This window comes from Panthera pardus, unplaced genomic scaffold, assembly GCF_024362965.1.
Source record: "Panthera pardus isolate Hobbes unplaced genomic scaffold, ASM2436296v1 HiC_scaffold_15, whole genome shotgun sequence".
Classification (NCBI taxonomy): domain Eukaryota; kingdom Metazoa; phylum Chordata; class Mammalia; order Carnivora; family Felidae; genus Panthera; species Panthera pardus.
In genome coordinates, this window is record NW_026526710.1 from 20,929,013 (window position 1) to 20,949,376 (window position 20,364).

The 20,364-nt window shown below is 53.3% G+C and overlaps 1 protein-coding gene across 4 annotated transcripts in view; it reads right to left on the reverse strand.

Annotated features, from left to right (window-relative positions):
- Window positions 1–20,364, reverse strand: part of KIAA1671 (KIAA1671 ortholog) — a 203,505-nt gene that overhangs the window by 5,939 nt on the left and 177,202 nt on the right. For all 4 annotated transcript variants that reach the window (XM_019426484.2, XM_019426485.2, XM_053902233.1 and 1 more), the window contains 6 exons: window positions 14,830–14,948; window positions 10,786–11,041; window positions 7,905–8,079; window positions 5,669–5,793; window positions 4,106–4,239; window positions 438–520 (listed from right to left, as the gene is read on the reverse strand). In XM_019426484.2, the coding sequence (XP_019282029.2) occupies window positions 442–520; window positions 4,106–4,239; window positions 5,669–5,793; window positions 7,905–8,079; window positions 10,786–11,041; window positions 14,830–14,948 (888 nt within the window). In that variant the 3' untranslated portion in view covers window positions 438–441. The remainder of the gene's footprint in view (window positions 1–437; window positions 521–4,105; window positions 4,240–5,668; window positions 5,794–7,904; window positions 8,080–10,785; window positions 11,042–14,829; window positions 14,949–20,364) is intronic.

Consider the following 20,364-nt stretch of genomic DNA (forward strand, 5'->3'; position numbering starts at 1 on the left):
GAAGTCATTTGGGACCTGCACTGGGGCATATCGAATCATCTGACTTTTTTAATCTTTTTTTTTCCAAATTAATTTTTAATTATGCAGGCTGTATATGAATGCAAAAACTGGGGACATTTTGGATTAAGCTAATCTCTGATGTCTCACCATTCCACTTTATGAAAGCATTTTGAGATGCAGTGAGAAGAGCTAGCCAAGTGCATGAGCCCAGAGCCCAGGTTTATCTGGCTCTTCCCCTAGGCTGTCCACCTGGGTTTTTTCCCCTAAGAGGAAACAGGTCACCACAGCCCTCTTTATACGAGCCTGGCACACCCGCACCCATTTCCCCTTTTCTCTCCTAGGGTCCAAAAGTCTCCAACCCTTTGCCTTCTGGCCTAGGTTCCTGACTCTGCAGACTGCAGGCTCTGTCCACGTTCCCCCACTGTGCCCCTTCATACCTGCTCAAGCTTGGTTCTCATACAGGCTTTGCCTCTTCTTTGATTTCAGCTCCTTTAACCACTGGGGAGAGGGCTCTTCCGACCTGAAACCACAAAGCCAGTGAGAGTCAAGCGTGAGCCAGACTGAGGACTCCCTGCAGGCAGGGCTATGCGGTACCAGACTCCGAACCCTCTGTGCCGAGGCACCGCTGAGCTGGGCATTCGCAGGTAGGAAAGGTGCCCGTGTTAACGTGACTGATGAGCAAGAAACGGGAATCAAAGTGCCCAACAACGAGGAACATTAAATAAATCGTGGTATGCCCATTCTATGAAATAATCTGCAGCTGTGAAGTCATTTGACACAGAATTATTTCCATCCATCAATCCATTTGTCACCCAGGCGTGCCTCCATCCTTCTATCTCTCCACCCATGGAAATGCCCATGATGGTTATTTGTATGTGCCAACTTGGCTAGGCCACAGTACCTAGGTATTTGATTAAACATTATTCTAGATGGTTCTGTGAAGGTATTTTCTAAAAAGAAATTAGTATTGGGATGGATGCCTGGGTGGCTCAGTCGGTTGAGCATCTGACTTCGACTCAGGTCATGATCTATCTCACAGTTCGTGGGTTCGAGCTCCACATCGGGCTCTGTGCTGACCGCTTGCTCAGAGCCTGGAGCCTGCTTTGGATTCTGTGTCTCCTCTCTCTGCCCCTCCCCCGCTCACATTTTGTGTCCCTCTGTTTCTCAAAAATAAATAAATGTAAAAAAAAAATTAAAAAAAAAGAAATTAGTATTAAAAAAAAATCAGTAGACCTTGAGTAAAGCAGATTACTCTCCATGTTATGGGTGGGCCTCATCCAATCAGTTGAAGACCTTAATAGACAAAGACTGAGCTCCCCACAATTCTGATAACAGACTGCTTTGGGGACTCAAACTACAACACTGGTTCTTCCCTGAGTCTCTAGCCTACTGGCCTGCCCTATGGATTTGGAAGTTGCCAGCATCCACAATCGTGTGAGCCAGTTCCTTAAAATAAGTATCAATCTCTCTCCCTCTCCCTTTCCCTCCTTCTCTTTCCCCCTCTCTCTCCCTTGCTGTCTCCCTTTCCCATCCCCCGCCCTCTTCCTCTCCCTCTCTCCCCCTGTCTCTTCCTACTCTGTGTGTGCATGTGTATATATACATCCAACTGGTTCTATTTCTTTGGAAGACACTGATTAATATGTCGCCCGTATGACACAGATAGATGCCTTATGTTTACCAAATGGTAACAAATGATTGTTTGGAAGAGGTCAAGATTTGTTTTAATTTTTTTTAAGAACACACACCCAGAAAAGTACTCAAACCACAAGTGCACAGGTTGAAACATCTAAGTGAATACATTTGAGCAGCTACCGTCTCAATGGTGACACTTCAGAGTATTTTATTTTTTACTTTCTTCACGGACTTTGCTGTGTTCTCTGAACTGCTTGTAATGAGAACGTACCATTTTAACAAAACAATAAAGTCATCATTGTTTGAAATTTTATTCAAGAAAAAGATCGTTTTTATGAAGATTGTCTAATGGCCTTGGGAAAACGGTCACATGAAACACGTTAACGGGAAAATGAGCTACGTACACACACGTAATCTCAGTTACATTTAAAATTACATTCAAATGGAAGGAGAGAGACCCCAGCATCACACTGGTGGTCTTGCGGGGGAGGCGCGAATCATGGGTGATTTTGTTTTCTGTGTTATATTCTTTTTATATTTTCCAAAATTTCTATGGTGGGCATATACACTACTTTTATAATTCAAACACAAGTACTCACAAGACCTGATCTACGCTGTTCTCAGGGAGAGTCCCTGACCCCATGGCCCCAGAGGGCTCGGGGAACTGGGTGACCCAGAAAGAGGGATGGGGGGTCTACGAGGAAGGAGAGGTCCCCTGGGCAGACAGGGCTCTGGGCTACCCCAGGCAAGCCTTGCCTGATGGCGGAGGCACAAGACCCGGCCTCCAGAGCTGCCTCTGAGACCCTGGTCTGGTCTGGGGGCTCCTCCAGCCCCAGAGAAATGCCAGAACGTTCTGCTGACTCCAGAGCGATTCTCGTGTCCCCAGGGCATGAGAGGCACCCTCTCAGCTGTGGCCTGTTTCTCTCTCAACCTCTTGTCTTTTGCTTCCCACAGCCCACCCTGTGCTCTAATAATAGGCATTGCCCGCAGCTCCCCGTAATATCGTGCCTCGAGGCCTTTGCACGTGCTGTGCCTTCAGCCTGGGGGCCCCCTCACGCTGCCATCTCTTTGTCCATCGTGACTCGGCTCAGGCTACCTCTTCTCTTGGAAGCCTTTTCCTGCACTTTCCTTCTCCAAGTCTGGGTTATGAGTCCTTCCTCTAGCACGGGGGTCCGATAGAGAGCCAGAGAGTTAAGTCGTTTTGACTTTGTGGGTCAGGAGGTGTGTGTTATGACTAGTCAGCCCCGCAGCCTGTAACAGGAGAGCAGCCGTGGACAATACACAGAGGAATAGGTGTGGCTGTGTGCCAATAAAGCTTTATTTGCAAAAAGAGACCGTGGGCGGAATTCAGCCCGTGGACTACAGCTTGCCAACCCCTGCTCTCTCACAGCACTTACGACATTACAGTCCTAGCAGGAACAACCCCTAACTTTTATGTGCTAACTCGTGACGAGAATCCCACTATCCTTTCCTGAGCCAGTGCAGAAGGGCTCCGCACACACTTCCCCAGTTCATCCTCATGACCGCCCTGGAAGGTCAGGGGGGTTGAGTCAACCCATTTTGCAGATGAGGAGACTGAGGTTCAGAGAGGCCCAGGGACTCTCCCAGGCCACGCAGCTCTCAAGCCGCACCTCTGGGATGAAGCCCGGTTGTGTGATGTGTGTGACCTGAGTGCCCTTAGAGCGTGCTCTGTAACCTCCACCCCCAGCTGCTGAAGCGCCTGGTCTGGGAGCCCCCTGGGTGGGGGAGGGGGCAGGTGCCGTGCTGGGCTCGTCTCTGTGTCGTGCTGGCCCAGCCTGGGATGGGGGCAGTGACTCGATGCAGGGCAGCTGAATTAAGCTGTCTTGCTCAGCCTGGCTGTGCCCTACCATCCATCTTCCAGGGTCTCCCTGATTCTCCTGAGACGAAGGCCCTTCCCTGGAGGGTAAGAGGAGGGAGGATGCCTCCGTTTCCCCATCGGTCTGGAGAAGGCTGGACTAGCTCAGTAGTCTTTCCACAACAGAGCCTTGGACCTCCATGGGGGACGTGGAGAGAGGAGGAAAAGAGTGAGGCCAGCTGCCTTGATTCCTGGTCCTCTACCCCCACCTCCGTGTGTTTTTATTTTTATTTATTTACTTTTGAGAGAGCGAGAGAGAGACAGCGAGTGGAGGAGGGGCAGAGAGAGAGGGAGAGAGAGAATGCACAGCAGGCTCTGAGCGGTCAGCGCAGAGCCCGACGTGGGGCTCAAACCCACGAACCGTGAGATCATGACCTGAGCTGAAACCAAGAGTTGGACGCTTAACCGACCGAGCCACCCAGGTGCCCCACCTCAGTGTGTTTTTAGACATCAGGCTGCTGAGAGTTCCAGTGATCAAAGTTCTGCTTCTAAAGGGAGAAAACAGTTGAAACTCTCTTTGTGTTCTGCTTTAAGCACCCCCCAGAAGTGCATCCTGAGTCTGGGGCTGGGGGGGGCCTCATCTGCAGGACCCCTCACCTGTCGTCCTTCTCCATGCTGGAGGGCAACACACGACTGCCCAGTTGGAAGGGGGACTTGGGGGTCTTGGGCTGGGGGGTCCAGCCTGGGGTCTCGCCGGGACTGTCTGCCTCTGGCCTCTTGTGCAGCTGAGCCTGGGGAGAGAAGAGAGCCGAGTCTGTAACTGCCTCTGGTCTGGGAAAGGGTCCCATCTGATGGCATCATCGCTGCATGGTGACAACAGGGCCCCCCAGCACCTGAACTGGACCCAGGCAGGAAACACAGCCTGACCTCGGAGGCTAAGAGAAACTGGAGGCCAGGCCTGTGGTCCATGCAGCCACCCTTGACCACTAGGATCAAAGGACCACCATCAAAACCCCACACAATCATGTTGTCTTTGATGGAAAAGTCACCATTTGCATGTTCTCAGGTCAGGACGTTCTGTCTCCTTTAACTTCCCGAGAACCATGGAGGCCATGGAGGTAATGGCCTCATCCTGCAGAGGACGTTCAGCTCTGCCAAGCTCCTTGGTCCTGTGTCCACATGAATAAAATGAGGTTTTTCACCATCGGATTCCCGCAGGAAAAAAGCAGGGTGCATTTTCACCCATTTTTGGAGGGCCTGGCTGGGGACGGGGCGACAGTACGGTGGGCACAGAGTTCCGAACCTCGGGGGTACCGGGGCTGGGACAGTGGCAGGTGACAGCTGTCTCTGAGGCAGCTCTGGGACGGCCCCCCTCACTACCGTCCGCCTCACGGCTCTGTGCACAGGACGCCCCCCGTTTGGGCTCCACCAGGCCTGACGTGACACACAGTAGCCCGCTTCCCCATTTCACAGAGGAGTTGCCAAAAGGTCAGAGCTCGAGCAGTTCGCCCAGAGTCACAGTTTTCAAGAGCTGGCATTCACCCGGGTCTGCCCACCCCCACCCCCAACTCCAGGGCTCCTTCCAGAATGAGCCTGCTGGCCTCCCTTGATGGTAACTGACGACCAAGCGTCGCCTGTGGCCAGGAGTGACCCCAGCAGGTGTGGCTGCCACCGGGCTCAAGGAACTCATGCTAACCAAAGCAAATGGACTGCAAGGGCCTCGTTTTCACAGGGCGCAGTGGATCTGAGCTGTGTCCAGGGACCCAAGGACTGGCCTCGGGAGTTAACGCACGCGTCCACCTGGGAGCCCGGAGCCTTTCACCACCTGCTATGTTATGCTGCCCTGTAAGATAGCATTTGCTCCAATGCTGGACAATAAAGCCAAAAAACTAAGACATTGCCATGTTGAAGGCCTATAAAATCAACCACAGGCACCAGCATGCATCTGCCGTCTACTGGCTTCTTGTTCTTGCGACAAATGACTCGGACTGTGGTCACGTGAGGCATCACCGGGGGAAGCCGGGCGAGGCACGCAGGGCAACGCCCTGTACTATTTTCGCGACTTCTTGTGAGTCAAACGGTTTGGAAAATGGAGAGGGAGGAAGGAAGGAAGGGAGGGAGGGAAGAAAGGCAGAGAAGGAGGGAGGGAGGGAAAGAGACACGGGACCCGTTCTCTGCGCTGCCATGGTTGAGGGTCGTTCCGGGTGTGAAGCGTGGTACCTTTAGCACGGCCGGGTCCATGCCTGGAAACACGGGCATCCTCTGGGGATGGCCGGTGGGGGTCCTCTCAGCCCTGTGTGGCTTCTCCTCCTCATCGGACTCTTCCCTCCTGGGAGATTTCTCTTCTGTTGCAAAGAAAAGAGCACGAGGTCACTGGCGGCCAGCAGGCCCCCCGCACACTGTCCCTCACGCGGTCCTCATACCGGCCCTGTACGGAATGGATCGCTGGCCCAGTTTACAGACGAGGACAAACTCAGGTGCCTTATCAGTGGCAATACAGTATGATGGGTGCTCTCCTGGGAGAAGGGACAGTCAGACCCACCTCCAGGCTCCCAGCTCCTTCCAAGTCAGGGAGAGAGAAGGAAGTCTTTGGTGGAGAAAAGGACACAGAAATGCTTTCAGCCAGCAATGCGTGCGGCCCGCGCTCTTAAAAGACGGGGTTGGGGGCTTCGTGTGTCTTGTGGGAGGCCCGCTCAGAGCTGGACCAGGAAGCTGCTTCCTTTAGCCCAAGCCCCCTTTTCAGGGACTTAACTGCATGGCCATGCTCCAGCCTCGTAGGAGACACTTTGGGGGGTGTGGACTGTTTGTCCCCACTCCTCCAGGAGTTAGGAGCAAGGGGCTTTAGCCTTCCAGGGGGGCCCTGGCACGGGCTTGGAAGCAGTGAGGAGTGCGGGGAGGGGCTGGGGGAGAACCAGGCAAGGTCTGCTGCTCTGGATCCCCCAGGCCATGCAGGGAGCTGGGGTGGGCTCAGAAGGCATACCCCCAGGCCTCCCCAGCCCCAGGCTGGCTCCTCAAGGCTGCTGGGAACCAGAAGGATGCTGCCATGTTCCAGCTGGGGGTACTGGTGTGCTTCTGTCCCCACACTGTTGTTGGGTTTTTTGTTAATGTTAATTTATTTTGAGAGAGAGAGAGAGTGTGTGTGTGTACATGAGTCGGGGAGGGGCAGAGAGAGAGAGGGAAAGAGAGAATCCCAAGCTTGTTCTGCACCATCAGCACAGAGCCTGATGCAGGGCTTGATCTCACGGACTGAACCGTGAGATCAGGATCTGAGCTGAACTCAAGAGTCGGATGCTTAATGGACTGAGTCCCCCCAGGTGCCCCTCCCACATTGGTTTTTATTTGCTCCAGGCAGCTCGGTGGAGTTTGGCTCAGAAAACCCAGGAAAGTGTGCAGAGAGGTCTTACACCCCACTGTTGGCCATGGGTGAACCCCAAGAGGACGAAGGCCCTGCAATGGCGTGTGTGGGACTAACTGCTGTGTATGTGTAGAGTGGGGGGGAGGGGGGTGTCACCTGCTACGGTTTCCATTATAAGAAGAGATTTTGCTTCTTCATGCGCCTCCATGGCTCCCCAGCCACAAAGTCAAACTCCTTAGCAAGGAATCACGACTGTCCATGAGCTGGCCTCTGCCCACCTCTCTGGCACGATCCCCGCTATTCCCGGCTTGAGCAGCCCCAAACCACTTAGGCCCGTGACACACACACAGATGTTCTTTCTACACACCTGCCCCTTTGATCCCATTGATAGTTTTGTCTGGAATACCCTTCCCTGGCTAATTCCTGTTGGCTCCTTAAGATTCAATTCACAGGATTCAACCAAAGAAGTCCTCAGAGGAAAATGTGTAGCCTTAAATAACTTGCTACAGGGGTGCCTGGGTGGCTCAGTCAGTTAAGCGTCTGACTTCGGCTCAGGTCATGATCTCACGATTCGTGGGTTCGAGCCCCGCGTTGGGCTCTGTGCTGGCAGCTCAGAGCCTGGAGCCTGCTTTGGATTCTGTGTCTCCTTCTCTCTCTGCCCCTCCCCTGCTCACACTCTGTCTCTCTCTCTCAAAATAAATAATAAACATTAAAAATAGTAATAATAATTTATTAGAAACAAAAATGGCAGATGATAAATAGAACTGATGTTCCAACTCGGGAATCTGGGCTCAGACCAGCAAACAAATGGAAAGAAGTCTGAGTAAATTTAATAACGGTAAAGGCAGAAACATAAAATCCTATTAAGTTGTGCCTCTGTCCTTTGCAACCTGTGCAACCCCAAATTCATAGGTCATCCTGACAAAAGCCTTTTTCACCTGGTTTCTAATAAGGTCTGTAGAGTAAGAGAGCACAGTTTCCTCTGTAACTGTGTTCTAATGTCCTACAACTGATAAGGGCAGGAAGTTCTGCTCAGTGCCTAACCCAAATCCATCCTGCTGTCCAACGTGGTATCTGGGCAGAAAGGGGTGCATGGCATACCCGTTGAGTCCTTGAACATCCACGCATTGTCAGCCTCGTCCTCCAAAGGAGACCTGCTCTCCGACTCGCTGACTCGGCTGCGCCGGAGGGCGTGGGAGATGGGAGCCCGGCGGCGGCTTCTCTTGCTGAGCTGCACCCGGGTCTTGAGGGCACTTGAGTCGAGGACTGAGGTTTGCTTTGGGAGCAGCAGGGAGGGGGAAGGAGAAAAGCACGGGGACCATTAACTGAGGGTACCACCCGCGGGAGGCGTGCGTAGCTTCCCTGATGCCCGAGATGCTGTTTAGGTGGTACGTGGGCCACCTGAGCCCGGGAGCCTGAATTTCTCCGCGAAACATACCATGTAGGCTGGTCACAAGAATCCAATGAAGGCGGAACGCCCTAGCACGGAGCCAGCCACCTGGTGGACAGGAATGAAAGTGCCCTTCCCGTCCTCGTGACACCATGGGAGCAGGTAAGCTAGAGCAGCGCTTTGTATACAGCAGGAGCCTGATACGTGTTTGTTTGCTGGTTGAACGAATAGCCGAATACATCATCTCACCGAATCCTTGTAGGAACCTTGTCCGCGCAGGGCCCATGAGCTGAGGCACTCTCTGCGTGGTTCCCCCTTTGCTCATGATAATTCAGGGCGCAGGTAGGGGTGGGCAGGGCAACGCGCCTGCACCAAGCACTCGTCTGCAAGCTTCACGCTCCGAGTGGAGGCAGGCAGACGGTCAGTGATGCTTTCCGAGCTCATCACCTCCCACGGTGCGAGGGCCGGGGATGCAGACCACCCAGGTAGGCCCAGCATAGAGGACGGGCAGTCACTCATTCGGGGATCGCCTGGGGGGGATGGTGGTGAGGCACTCAGAGCTCTGTGCTCAAGTCCCACTCGGTTCAAAGCTTAGCTGTGGGACCTCGAGCGGCGGACTTCACCTCTCTGAGCCTGGGTGTCCCTCTTTGTAAAAAGGGGACCCCAATCATATCCGCTTCCTGTGGGAAGCTGGGAGAATTCGGTGAGCCCAGGTATGGAAAGCCCTGCTTTCACACAGGGTCTGAAAGGCTCCCACAGGCAAGAGCTGTTACCGGCCAGCTTGCGTGCTTGCCTGCAATGTTGGTCTCTTCCTCTCAGGTCTACCTTGGAGAAATTCCATCACCCAAGGCCTTGCTAGACGAGCGATGACGGGCTAATTTCAGTGAATCGTTTCCCACAGTTGGGAAGTGGCACACACCACACCGGGGACAGGAGGAGGGAGCTAATGTTTGTGCACCTGCCTCTCAAATTGGTCACAATGGCGTCCAGTGGTGGGACCTGATGGGGCTGGGGCAAGAAGGGGAGACACACAAGTCACAGAGCCAGTGTTTCAGACTCAGAGACAGTGGGGGCGGGGGAACTACCGAGAGGGGTGGCTGGTTGTGATTTCCCAGGGCTGCTCTTGCAGCCACAGGCTGGGGCTGTGGGTCTGGATACCTTAGTGCCGCACCTTCCCTTTCAACCTCCAAACAGCCCCCACGGGAGACCCGAATTGTGGTGGGCAGTGCATGGAGACCTCAGTGTGCATTCAGCCAGCTGCTGGACCCGTGCTCGGGGACACCTGCATCTGAGCCACTCAGTGGCCACTTTGGTTCCCTAAGCTGCAAAATGGGGCAGGAATTTTTGCCTCTTGGGGTTACTGACATGTAAGCAGTCCAGGGACTGACGCTCAGGGACCAGTGGCCGCTGACATTGCTGTTGATATTTATAACGGCCACTGAGAAAGAATTGCTTAGGGTTCTAGAAGGTTAAGTCCAGAGGATTATGTCACGGTGACATCATACGAGCACGGAAGCTACAGCAATGCTTGGCGCATAGCTTGAGCTCAGTTAAGTGTTTGTTGAATGAATAACTGAATATATCACCTAACTCAATCCTTAGTCCATGTTTATATAGGGGGTGGCCCAATGGAGACTGAACTTGTGTCTTTCCCGTCTCTGCCCTTCCTTACCCAGAGGTGCCATCGAGAGACCCGGACCATACTTAGGAGGGGGCGCTCCCTCTGAGGACCCAGAGGGAGACCTTTCTCCTCAAGCAGCAGTGTTCCTTCTCTGGGGAGAATCCAGGCCGCCATCCCTAAGAGTATAGGCCAAGACAGCGGCTTGCTTTTACATTTTGCATCATTTAGATGATGCATCCACAGGATGGCGGGCGGGGGATAGGCCTAATGTCAGAGAAGGACAACAGTAAGACTTCAATGTTTGAAAAGGAAAATGTCCGTGACCCCTGCAGGGGGGCAGCTCCTGTGGGAGGAAAGAGGACAGACGCTGGTCTGGAAGGGGCTGGAGCAGGATGCTTCTGGGCCTGGGTGGCTGGCATCCAGGAGGCTGGGGACCCACATAAGGGCTGTCTGTGCCGGGGGCGGAGGGGGGGGACTGCTTCCCGGAACTGCTATTATGCATTTCTAGAGAGACTGGGATCCCCGGGACCAGAGACACATCGCACCAAGCCAGACCTCAGTGTGGACACCCAGCAGAATGGGTCTGAGCAAACTCCAGACTCGGCATGCCGGGAATGGCGAACTCAGGCAGAACCCCCTCAGACGTCCCGCTGACCTAGCAGGTACGGGCTACGGTCGGTTTTAACGTGAACACACGCGATCACATTTGAGGTCATGGAGCCCATCGTGCTGGTTATCAGCGGATGAGGAAGCCAAGGCTCCGAGAGGTGAAGACATTTGCGGGCATACGGTAGGTCCCAGCTACAGGCAGACATCGGTCCCATCTCAAAGACTGTGCCCTCTGCACCTGCCACGGGGGTCGCGGGCACACAGATTCTACCCCCGGGAGGGGCAACTGGCTGGGAGATGGTGGAGCAGCCCTTTCAGAAGGAACGACTCTTCCCGATGCACGTTCCCACTTCCTGACTCACATCAATGAAGGAGAAGTCGTCCACGCTCTTCGCAGGGCAAGCGTCCGGCGGGGGCAGCCCCTCCGTCCCATCGGTGGATTCCAGGTCAGTGCTGGATTGGTCCACGCTGGTGCTCCGCTGGTCCCTGGAGCCGCTGTGCTGGTCCCCGGCCGAGGTGGCCTCCGTCTGGGAGGACAGGGAGGACAGGCGGCTGCCGGGCAACTGTTGCCGCACCGACACGGCACTGCTGTCTGGGGACGGGGACTCAGGAGCCAGACTACGAGAAAGGAGGGAAGGGAGATATGATTGTGCAGGTGGTTTCAGAGAACTGAAGTGCGAGCAAAGGAAGCGGCAGAAAGCAGGTTTGGGGTGTGTTTTATATGCCAGGAAACAAGACCCAGGACATCCCTGTGGGATAACCTTTCTGGGCACAGCCAGGTGCTGCCCATGATGCCTCCAGAACATTCCACAGGTGTGGAATGGAAGGGGTCAGTCTCTCCCCGCTCAAGACCCTCCGACCCTGTACTGGGCAGGAGTGAGGGAGCCACTGGTCACACGCGGCTACTGGGCCATCCCCATGTGGCACGTGTGAGCCCAGAGTATAAAGTACACGCGGGATTCCCAACACTTTGGATTAAAAAGAGAGAGAGAGAGAGAGAGAGAGAATGTAAAATACTGATTACACGTTGAAATGATAACATCTCAGATCTGGATTCAATAAAACAGTGTTATTTAAGTTGAGTTGTCAAGATTAATTTCCACCTGGTTTCTTTTTTACTCTTTTGACGTGGCTACGAGAATATCTTAAGTTACCCACACCTCACCTTTGCAGCTCGAGCTGTATTTCTGTTGGACAAGCGCTGATGTCAATAAAAAAAAAAAAAAATCGCCAGCAGTCACTTGAGGAAGAGTGGGAGGTGGGGGAATCTTCCACGTGGCTCTATTCATTCGTTCATTCACTCAGGCATGCATGCGATCAAGATTTACTGAGCACTTACTCTGTGCCAGGCACTATGCTAAGAACTGAGTCCCTGAATCCTCTTCCCAATCCTGTGAGGGTCACCCTCTGATCTTGAAGCCACCACAAAGCCATCAGGTGGGATTCGCCTCAGGAAATTAAATATTGATCCCACTAAAGATGAGGAAACCGAGGCACAGAGATGTGAAGTAGCTTGCCCAAAGGGCCAGAACGGACTCTGGAATCCATGCCCTTGACCCTTCTCCGACTTCCGGAACGTCTGCCCGTGGTAATGTATTTAAGTATGGCTTGGATAACTGGGACCACATAAGATAGGAATTTGTAAATCACTTAAGCCAAAAAAATTAAGCCATTAAATTAAAAAGTCTCCCCCCTCCCATTAAAAAGACACCAAAGTCAAGAGCATGGGAGAGCTATCCGGGAGGAAGGGCAGTCAGGCACCCAGCCACCATCGCTGATAGAAGGGGTCTGCAGCCCTAGAAGCTGCCCGAGCTACACCCCTGAGCAGAACCTCCGACCCAGGTGTACTGGTGGTTCACCCCGGGGGGCACAGCCATGCTCTGTCAGCCCTGGGATGATGTTACTCCTCGGAAGGGGCAGGATGTTGGGGTATGGGTGGGACTGAAGCAAGTCCCCGAACCATGAGGGAAATACCACCAAGGAGGCAGCAGATGGCGCCATTGCCCAGGGCTGGGGGCACAGCGGCTGCTGGTCCGGCCAGGGAGAGGGCGCTGCAGTGCCTCTGGGGAACAAAAGGGGGCGTCCACCCACAGGAGAGGTCCCAGGTCCCCCAGGCCGGGACTCACCTGGCCTTAGGTTCTGGGGGTAACAGAGGCCTAGGGAGCGTGAGAGACGCAAGACGGAGATGCAGCCTTCTGCGTCCCGAGGGTTCTTGCAGGAAATTTAAGTTAAGTCTAGTGACAGGTAAGTAGGCTCATTAATAAAACACATTTCAAGGGTTAGGGGAGAAAAGGCTTTCACAGGAGCTTTAAGAAACCTTTGCTTCCCATTTTCGTCTTCGTACCCATTTTTTTAAAAAATGTTTATTTATTTATTTTGTGAGAAAGAGAGCATGGGGGAGGGGCAGAGAGAGAGGGAGAGAGAATCCCAAGCGGGTTCTGAGCTGTCAGCACAGAGCCCGATGCAGGGCTCAAACTCACAAACCGTGAGATCGCGACCTGAGCTGAAGTCGGCTGCTTAACCGACTGAGCCACCAGGCGCCCCCCCCACTCCGCCGCCATATACCCATTTTTACTTCCATCCACCTCCACCCAACTTTTATATCGAGGGCTGTGGGACGTTACCCAGTAGAGGGTTGTGACCACCCCCCAGCTGAGAAGGCGGGGGAAGCAGGTGGGAGACCTGGGGCTCAGTCCACCCCAGCCCCGGGCATGCCACCCACAGGCGAAAAAACTGAGTCGTGACACAGCTGGCAAGGGGCCATGCTGCAGTCAACCCAGGTCTCTGTGACTTTAAAAGACCATGCGGCCCTCACTGTGGTCACATGACCACGTGATCCTGGGGCCCCCGGCTAGGGAAGACATGAGCTGAGAACACGGCCTTGTCCACCCCAGATGTCCCACCCAAGGCAGAGAAGAAATATCGTATCTTTAAAACCACAAACAGGTGCAGTGAACAGGTACTCCTACTATGTGCCAGGATTGCCGTACAGATTCCCCTCCCAGCCACCCCTTGTGATGGGTTGCCTCAGCCTTGGCCTCCGCAAGACAGGGCAACAGGATTAGATGTTAACACCTTCACGTGCTTACAACAGTGCTTGGCTCAATAAACCCTGGCTGTTTTTATAAGCGTCGTTCCCTTCCCATAGAGGAGGAGGACCGGAAAACCGGGAAAACGTAGCTAATTTAGCCAGAGTCCCACAGCCAGCGAGGGCTGAGCTAGAACTCAGAGGTGCCTGCCTCTTGTATCCAGGCTGTTCTTGATAACCTGAAGCCTTCTGCCACAGTCAAAACCAGGCAGACCTCTGAGGGCCCTCCAAGCCATTAACTGGGGCGATATTCTCTCTCTCAAAAAATAAATATACTAAAAAATTTTTTTGTATAAAAAGGGGGTGCATGGGTGGCTCAGTCAGGTAAGCGTCCTGACTCTTGATTTCGGCTCAGCTCATGATCTCATGGTTCATGAGTTTGAGCCCTGCATCAGGCTCTGCACTGCTTGGGATTCTCTCTTCCTCTCTCTCTGCCCCTCCCCTGCTCTCTCTCTCTCTCTCTCTCTCTCTCTCTCTCTCTCAAAAAATAAGTAAGCTAAAAAAAAGTTTAACTGGGGTGATATTAAATGCAGACATAGCTAATAAGGCAACAGGTATAGTACATTCCTAGATTTGTAAACATACCCAGATATGATGAAAAAAGTCTAGACAGACATCTAACAAAAAACACTGATGCCCTCATTAATGATCTGTGGGCTGGGATGATAGGTATTTTTCATTTTCTTCATAATTTCTTTCACTGTGGTAAAACACACATAACATAAAATTTTCCATCAGTGACATTTAGCACACTGTGCAACCATCACCGCAATGTAATTCGAGAACTTCTTCGTTCCCCCAAAAGGAAGCCTGGTACTTGTTAATGTCAGCCCCTACCTACCTACCTACCCCCAGCCCCTGGCAACTAACCTACTTTCCATCTCTATGGACTTACCTAATCTGGACATTTCATACATTATTTTAAGATGATTTGTATGTTCTGGGGCGCCTGGGTGGCTCAGTCGGTTGAGCGTCTGACTTCGGCTCAGGTCATGATCTCACCGTGAGTTCGAGCCCCGCGTCGGGCTCTGAGCTGACCGCTCAGAGCCTGGAGCCTGCTTGGGATCCTGTGTCTCCCTCTGTCTCTGCCCCTCCCCTGCTCATGCTCTGTCTCTCTCTTTCTCAAAAATAAAAATTTAAAAAAACAAATGAAATAAAATAATTTGTACTTTCTAAATTTTCTTTTTTACAACAAGAATGCATTACTCTTGTACTTACGCACAAAACAGGTTCTAGTTATATAGAAATGAGGGGGCAGGTGGGCCACACTGCCATCCAGGGGCCCCACCTCGAAGCCAGAAGCCCTGGGACGCCCTACCTCTCCCCGCTCTGGCGCTGGTCTGTCCACGTCCCATACTGGCTGTCGGCTTCCTGCACGAGGGTGTCGGTGTCCTTGGCTTCGGGGGGCCGCCTGGAGAAACACTGCTTCAGTTGGTCCTGTGGGGACAAGCCAGAGGGAAGATTTCTATCAGGGGAAAATGCTCAGAACCTGGTCCCCAGCTGACACAGATCACATGGCATTGCCCCTGACTCAAACCCGCCCCAGCTCCCGACTGTGCTCAGCGACGGGTCCAAATGTCTGGGGTGGGCATTAGGGCGACCAGCTGCGCCAATGTGCCCAAGGCATCACAGGATGCAGGAGCGTCAGTGCTGAAGGCAAGCAAGCAGTGCTGAGATGAAGGTGTCACCCTCCCCAGCACGCTGCCTGTCCTCAGGGCCCCTCTCCGCCTGGCATTGCAGGCGGGATGATCTTCTCTCCATCTCCTGTCTCCCAGGACTTGTCCACCTGGTAGGGATGCTCCCTCACCCGTCCCCCGCCCCAGGTTCCCACCGCCACTGGCTTCCCATCTGCATCATCCAATATGGCATTCGTGGAGCATTTAACTGTGCCCAGCGGCAATCAAGCTGCGTGCACTTTGTCTCGCTGAACAGCAATTCCATGGCAATCTTTATTACAATCCCTGTTTTGCAGATGGGAACACTGAGGCTCAGGCCGGTCGAGTGACAGGCCCCAAATCAAACAGGCTGTGCACGGTGAAGTGGAACCCAAACCCGGGCAGGAGGCTGGGACCCCACATCCAAACGGATAACCACTGCATCCCAGGCAGCCTGGATCGCTGGGTATTCACTACCTACTCAGTTGCTATCTCTGCCCTCAGCCGGGGCGCTTGGAAGGAGTGCTGGCACATGGTGGGCAGTCCGTAGACTTCCCCTAAGTGGCTGAACTGCTGGCTTCCCCCACCTTATTCACTTTGGCAAGTTAAAAGCCCCTTCCCTGCTCAACAACCTTCAGTGGCTCCCTAGTGCCCTCCAGCTGAAATCCAACACGCCTTGTAATGGAGCCCCAAATTTCCTCTCCAGTGTGCCACCTCCTACCCCAAACAAACCCTTCCTCCCACCCTCCCTGACCTCCCCACTGAGTCCCACACAAGCCTCCCACATCCCAGCCTCTGTGGTTTTGCTTGCGCCCCTCCTCCTTCCTGCCATCCTCCTCAGCCAAAGCCATTGCAAACCACGGCGATCTCTCCTCCTGCTGAACCCTTCCTGCCCATGCTGGACTCACTGTGGTACCAGGTAAAGTTTGACATAGAAGGTATTTCCTCAAGAGGTATTTACTGAGCGCCTACTATGTGCCAGGCACCAGGGAACCGGGGGTGGGGGATCGCAGCACAGCAGACACAACCCCTGAGATTCTGTGACCCAGCTGATGCGCTCTTCAAGGTCAAGATGCTCCATCATCTTAGTTTACTCTACGCTTTTCCACGGCTTCTGCAGAACCGTTCTTGGCTGAACAAGCTTATAGGGTCCAGGAGAACGAACACAGGCCCAGGGAAATGCTTATTAGCTGTATGACCTCAGGGATTTCACTTGGGGCCCAGAGAAGCTACAAGCGTCCAGTGAGGACACGGTCGCCACGCTAAGGGCACGGATGCCAAGGACGGGTCCCATGTGACGGCTCCTATGCCTACCCCCTTCCCCATTCTCTTCCTCTCAGCTTTTGGGGACACTTGTGTGCCCCACAATGCTCAAGGGGATGCTGTGCGGGGATATATGCAAGAACGGGAATTCAGAAGAAAGCCCTCTGTCACCTCACAGACGGCCACACTCGAAGACCCTAACAACAGCTAATGTCCGAACACCCCCAACACCACTGCCTGCAGAATGCTTTTCTTTGACGAGGTAACAAAATAACACGTGTTTGTTGTAAAACGTTTAGAAATGATAGAAAAGCGCAAAGAGTAACACCCCTCATCCACTGACAACATTCTGGCATAGTCCCATCCAGAACTTTCCCTGGGCCAATTCATCGACATCCTTATCTTTTTTCTTTCTTTTTTTTTTTTTTACGTTTATTTGTTTATTGAGAGAGAGAGAGAGAGAGAGAGAGCGTGTATGGGAGGGGCAGAAAGAGAGAGAGAGAGAATCCCAAGCAGGCTCTGCACTGTCAGCACAGAGCCCAACGGGGGGGGCGGGGCTCAATCTCACGAACTGCAAGACCATGATGGAGGCAAATTCAAGAGTCGGACGCTTAACCACCTGAGCCACCCAGGCGCCCATCCACGCCTCATCTTTAATGGCTGAAGATCCCACTGGATGCACTCAGCACCGTTCGTTCATTTAACCAATCCCCAAGTGTTGGGCATTTAGGTTGCTGCATATTTCTCCCTGTTATAACCAACAACATGACGAACGTCCTCGAGGCTACAGTGACACATGTCTGTGATTATTCCCACAGAAGAGATTCCTAAGTATAGAATCACCAGGTCAAGGGGTGGCATATTTTTAAGGCTTTGGCTTCTGATGAGCGAGCCAGTCTTGGGACAGTCTGCCCAATCTCCAGGCCCATGGGCAGCATGTGGGGGTGGCTGTCCGCACGCTTTAGGGATGAAGTCAGCCCCCGCTCGGGGAAACTGGGGACGTGTTTGCCTTGAAAGATCACCTGACATTCTCAGATGCCCTGCACCCTGAACACAATTCTCCCTGGGGCCCAGGAATGGAAGTCGCCATCTGAGCACATCCCCAGCTGCTCACTGTTTTTCAAAGATGTCACAGAATCAGGCATTCCCTAATTTAATCCCCTACACGGGTCAGATTCAGAAGCCAGAGGCTGGGGCCTTAGGGGGTTGCTGCCGGTGGGCTCGGCGTCGCTGTCCTGAGCACTTTGCAGACAGCTGCACGCTGGATACGGGGCGGCGTGTGCCAAGCGTGGTGGGAGGCAGAGGGGTGACGGCTCTGTGTCACAGCTCAGGCAGAAGGGGGGTGCTGCTGTCTCCGCTCTGTCTCAGCTGTGTGGCCTGGCCACGTGACACCACCCTTTCAAGCCTCAGTTTCCCCATTAGAAAAACGGGGGTTGTTTTGTGGCTTCAAGGACATAATCTCCGGAAATCACCAAGCTGAGGGGACAGGAGCTGCAGGTGTTCAGAACCATTTTCATGGCCCTCCCCCGGAAGGACGGGGGTCTTTCATTGCTCAGGGATGGAGAAGGGAGGTGGAGGTGGGGCCTTTGGAAATCAGAACGGCCAGGTGGGTAGGATGCCGAGGGTGGAATCAGGGCAGGAGACGGGGGCTGGATGTCAATGGCGTTCAGCAACAACACGTAGGTCTCCATCCATCCCGGTCTGTGGGCCCCCCCGAAGGGATTTAGGATTTACACTCAGGGATGTGGAATCACCACAGGCAGGAATACACGCTTTCTCCCTGCGCCGCCTAATGCCAGACTCGAGATTCCCCAGGGCAGCACCCCTGACTCCTCTCTCCCTCACTCCCACCATCAAATCAACACCCGGTCCTTCAAAGTCTCCTTCCAGAACATTCTGTCTGGCCTTGGCCAGCTCCAGGGTCTCCCTGCCTCCCTCACCTCTGGCTCTTCCCATTATACTTACAAAACCATAATCTGGGCCCGCAAGGTTCCTGCCAAAGCCCTTTCATCGCCCACGTCCGTCAGGCTCAAGTTCAAACTCCTCAAAGTGGCTTGTGGGATCATCATTACTTGGGCTCCTTCCCCACCATCTCCTGCCCATCCTGGGCCCTCCCACTGGCCGCTCCCCCCTCATGTGCCCCCAGCTACACTCTCTCTCACCTCCAGACCCACTGGAGCAGCCACCGCCTCCCAGCTAACCTTCAGATTTCAACTTTGAGGGCTCTTCCTCCAGGAAGCCTTCCCTGAACTCACCCCTACCAAGGCTGGCTCAGGAGCCCCACGGCTCTCACCATGCCCTAGATCTCAAGTCTCTATATCTGTGCTGGGCAATACATAGCTGCTAGCCACATGTGGCTATTTAAATTTAACGTAAAATGGGGCGCCTGGGTGGCTCAGTCGGTTGAGCGGCCGACTTCGGCTCAGGTCATGATCTCACGGTCAGTGAGTTCGAGCCCCGCGTCGGGCTCTGTGCTGACAGCTCGGAGCCTGGAGCCTGTTTCAGATTCTGTGTCTCCCTCTCTCTGACCCTCCCCCATTCATGCTCTGTCTCTCTCTGTCTCAAAAATAAATAAATGTTAAAAAAAAAAAAAATAAATAAATAAATAAATAAATTTAACGTAAATTTGTTAAAATTAAAAAATACAAAGGATTCGGTTCCTCGGTGGCACCAGCCACATTTCAAGGGCTCCATAGCCACATGTGGCTACCATGTTGAACAGCACGGATACAGAACATTTCCATCACTGCAGAAAGTTCTAGTGGACGGCACTGCTGTAGAACTTCCCACAGTGTAATAATTAGAATTGACCTCTTTTCAGTCTCCCTTGGACGTGTCCTGCTTCTGGAGCCAGAGTGTCTGGATTCATTACACAGTAGCTGTGTGATCTTGGGCACGCCACTTAACCTCTCCGTGCCTCGCTGTCTGGACCAAAAAGCAAACGTTACATATTTGGCGGAATGCCATCACAGTCACTACTCTTCAACACAGACCCCCAAGTTTGGAGTAACTCAGGGGGTAGGATTATCTAGGGGGATTCATCTTGTAAATGAGGCTTAAGAAAGCGAGCTGTTTATCAGCACTTTCTCCAACGAGTATCCTGGAAACCTTGCATGCACTGCAAATTATTCATGGCCCCTCCCTCTGGCAGACCCTCACTCAGATCAAGTGAGGCCTGAGCTTTGCTCCCCGGGTTGCGAGGCCTCGAGATCAACCACCAAAAGGCCCCAAAACTCTAATAAAAACTTTCCCAAAGTCAGACTTTCAATTAGCTTTAAGGCAGCATATTCTTCCACTTCAGGCCTGCCTCACAGGCTGCTACAAAAACCCTCACCGTCCTAATGAATGACACGCGTGTGTCCCAGTGAGTCCCCCGTCTGGAACACGTGCCAGTCTTTTCTGACGTGCGTCCCCGATGGACAGCCACCCGATGCCCACAGCCGCATTTCAGTTGTCATCTGTCACATGAGGATGACCAAATCTTATCATTTAAAGTCAGAAGGACTCTTGAGTCAATTCGGTTGACCTTTCTCAGATGAGAAACCGAGGCACAGAGACAGGAATTGCTGTCTGGCTTTTAGTTTTCACAGTGAGTGAGAGGCAGTGCGGGCACCTCTGGGATGCAGGGTTCCTATCCCAGGCTCCTTCCAGCCCCCAACATCCACCTGCCCCCAACTTTCCCAGGATGCTTCAAGAGGCTCCGATGAGGAAGTGTATGCAAAAATGGGGAAATGTGTGTGAAAATGCTCTCAAAAATTTCAAGAACTTGGCAGGTTTAAAAACCACTTGCTTGGGGGCGCCTGGGTGGCTCAGTCGGTTAAGCGTCCGACTTCAGCTCAGGTCACGATCTCGCGGTCCGTGAGTTCGAGCCCCGCGTCGGGCTCTGGGCTGATGGCTCAGAGCCTGGAGCCTGCTTCCGATTCTGCGTCTCCCTC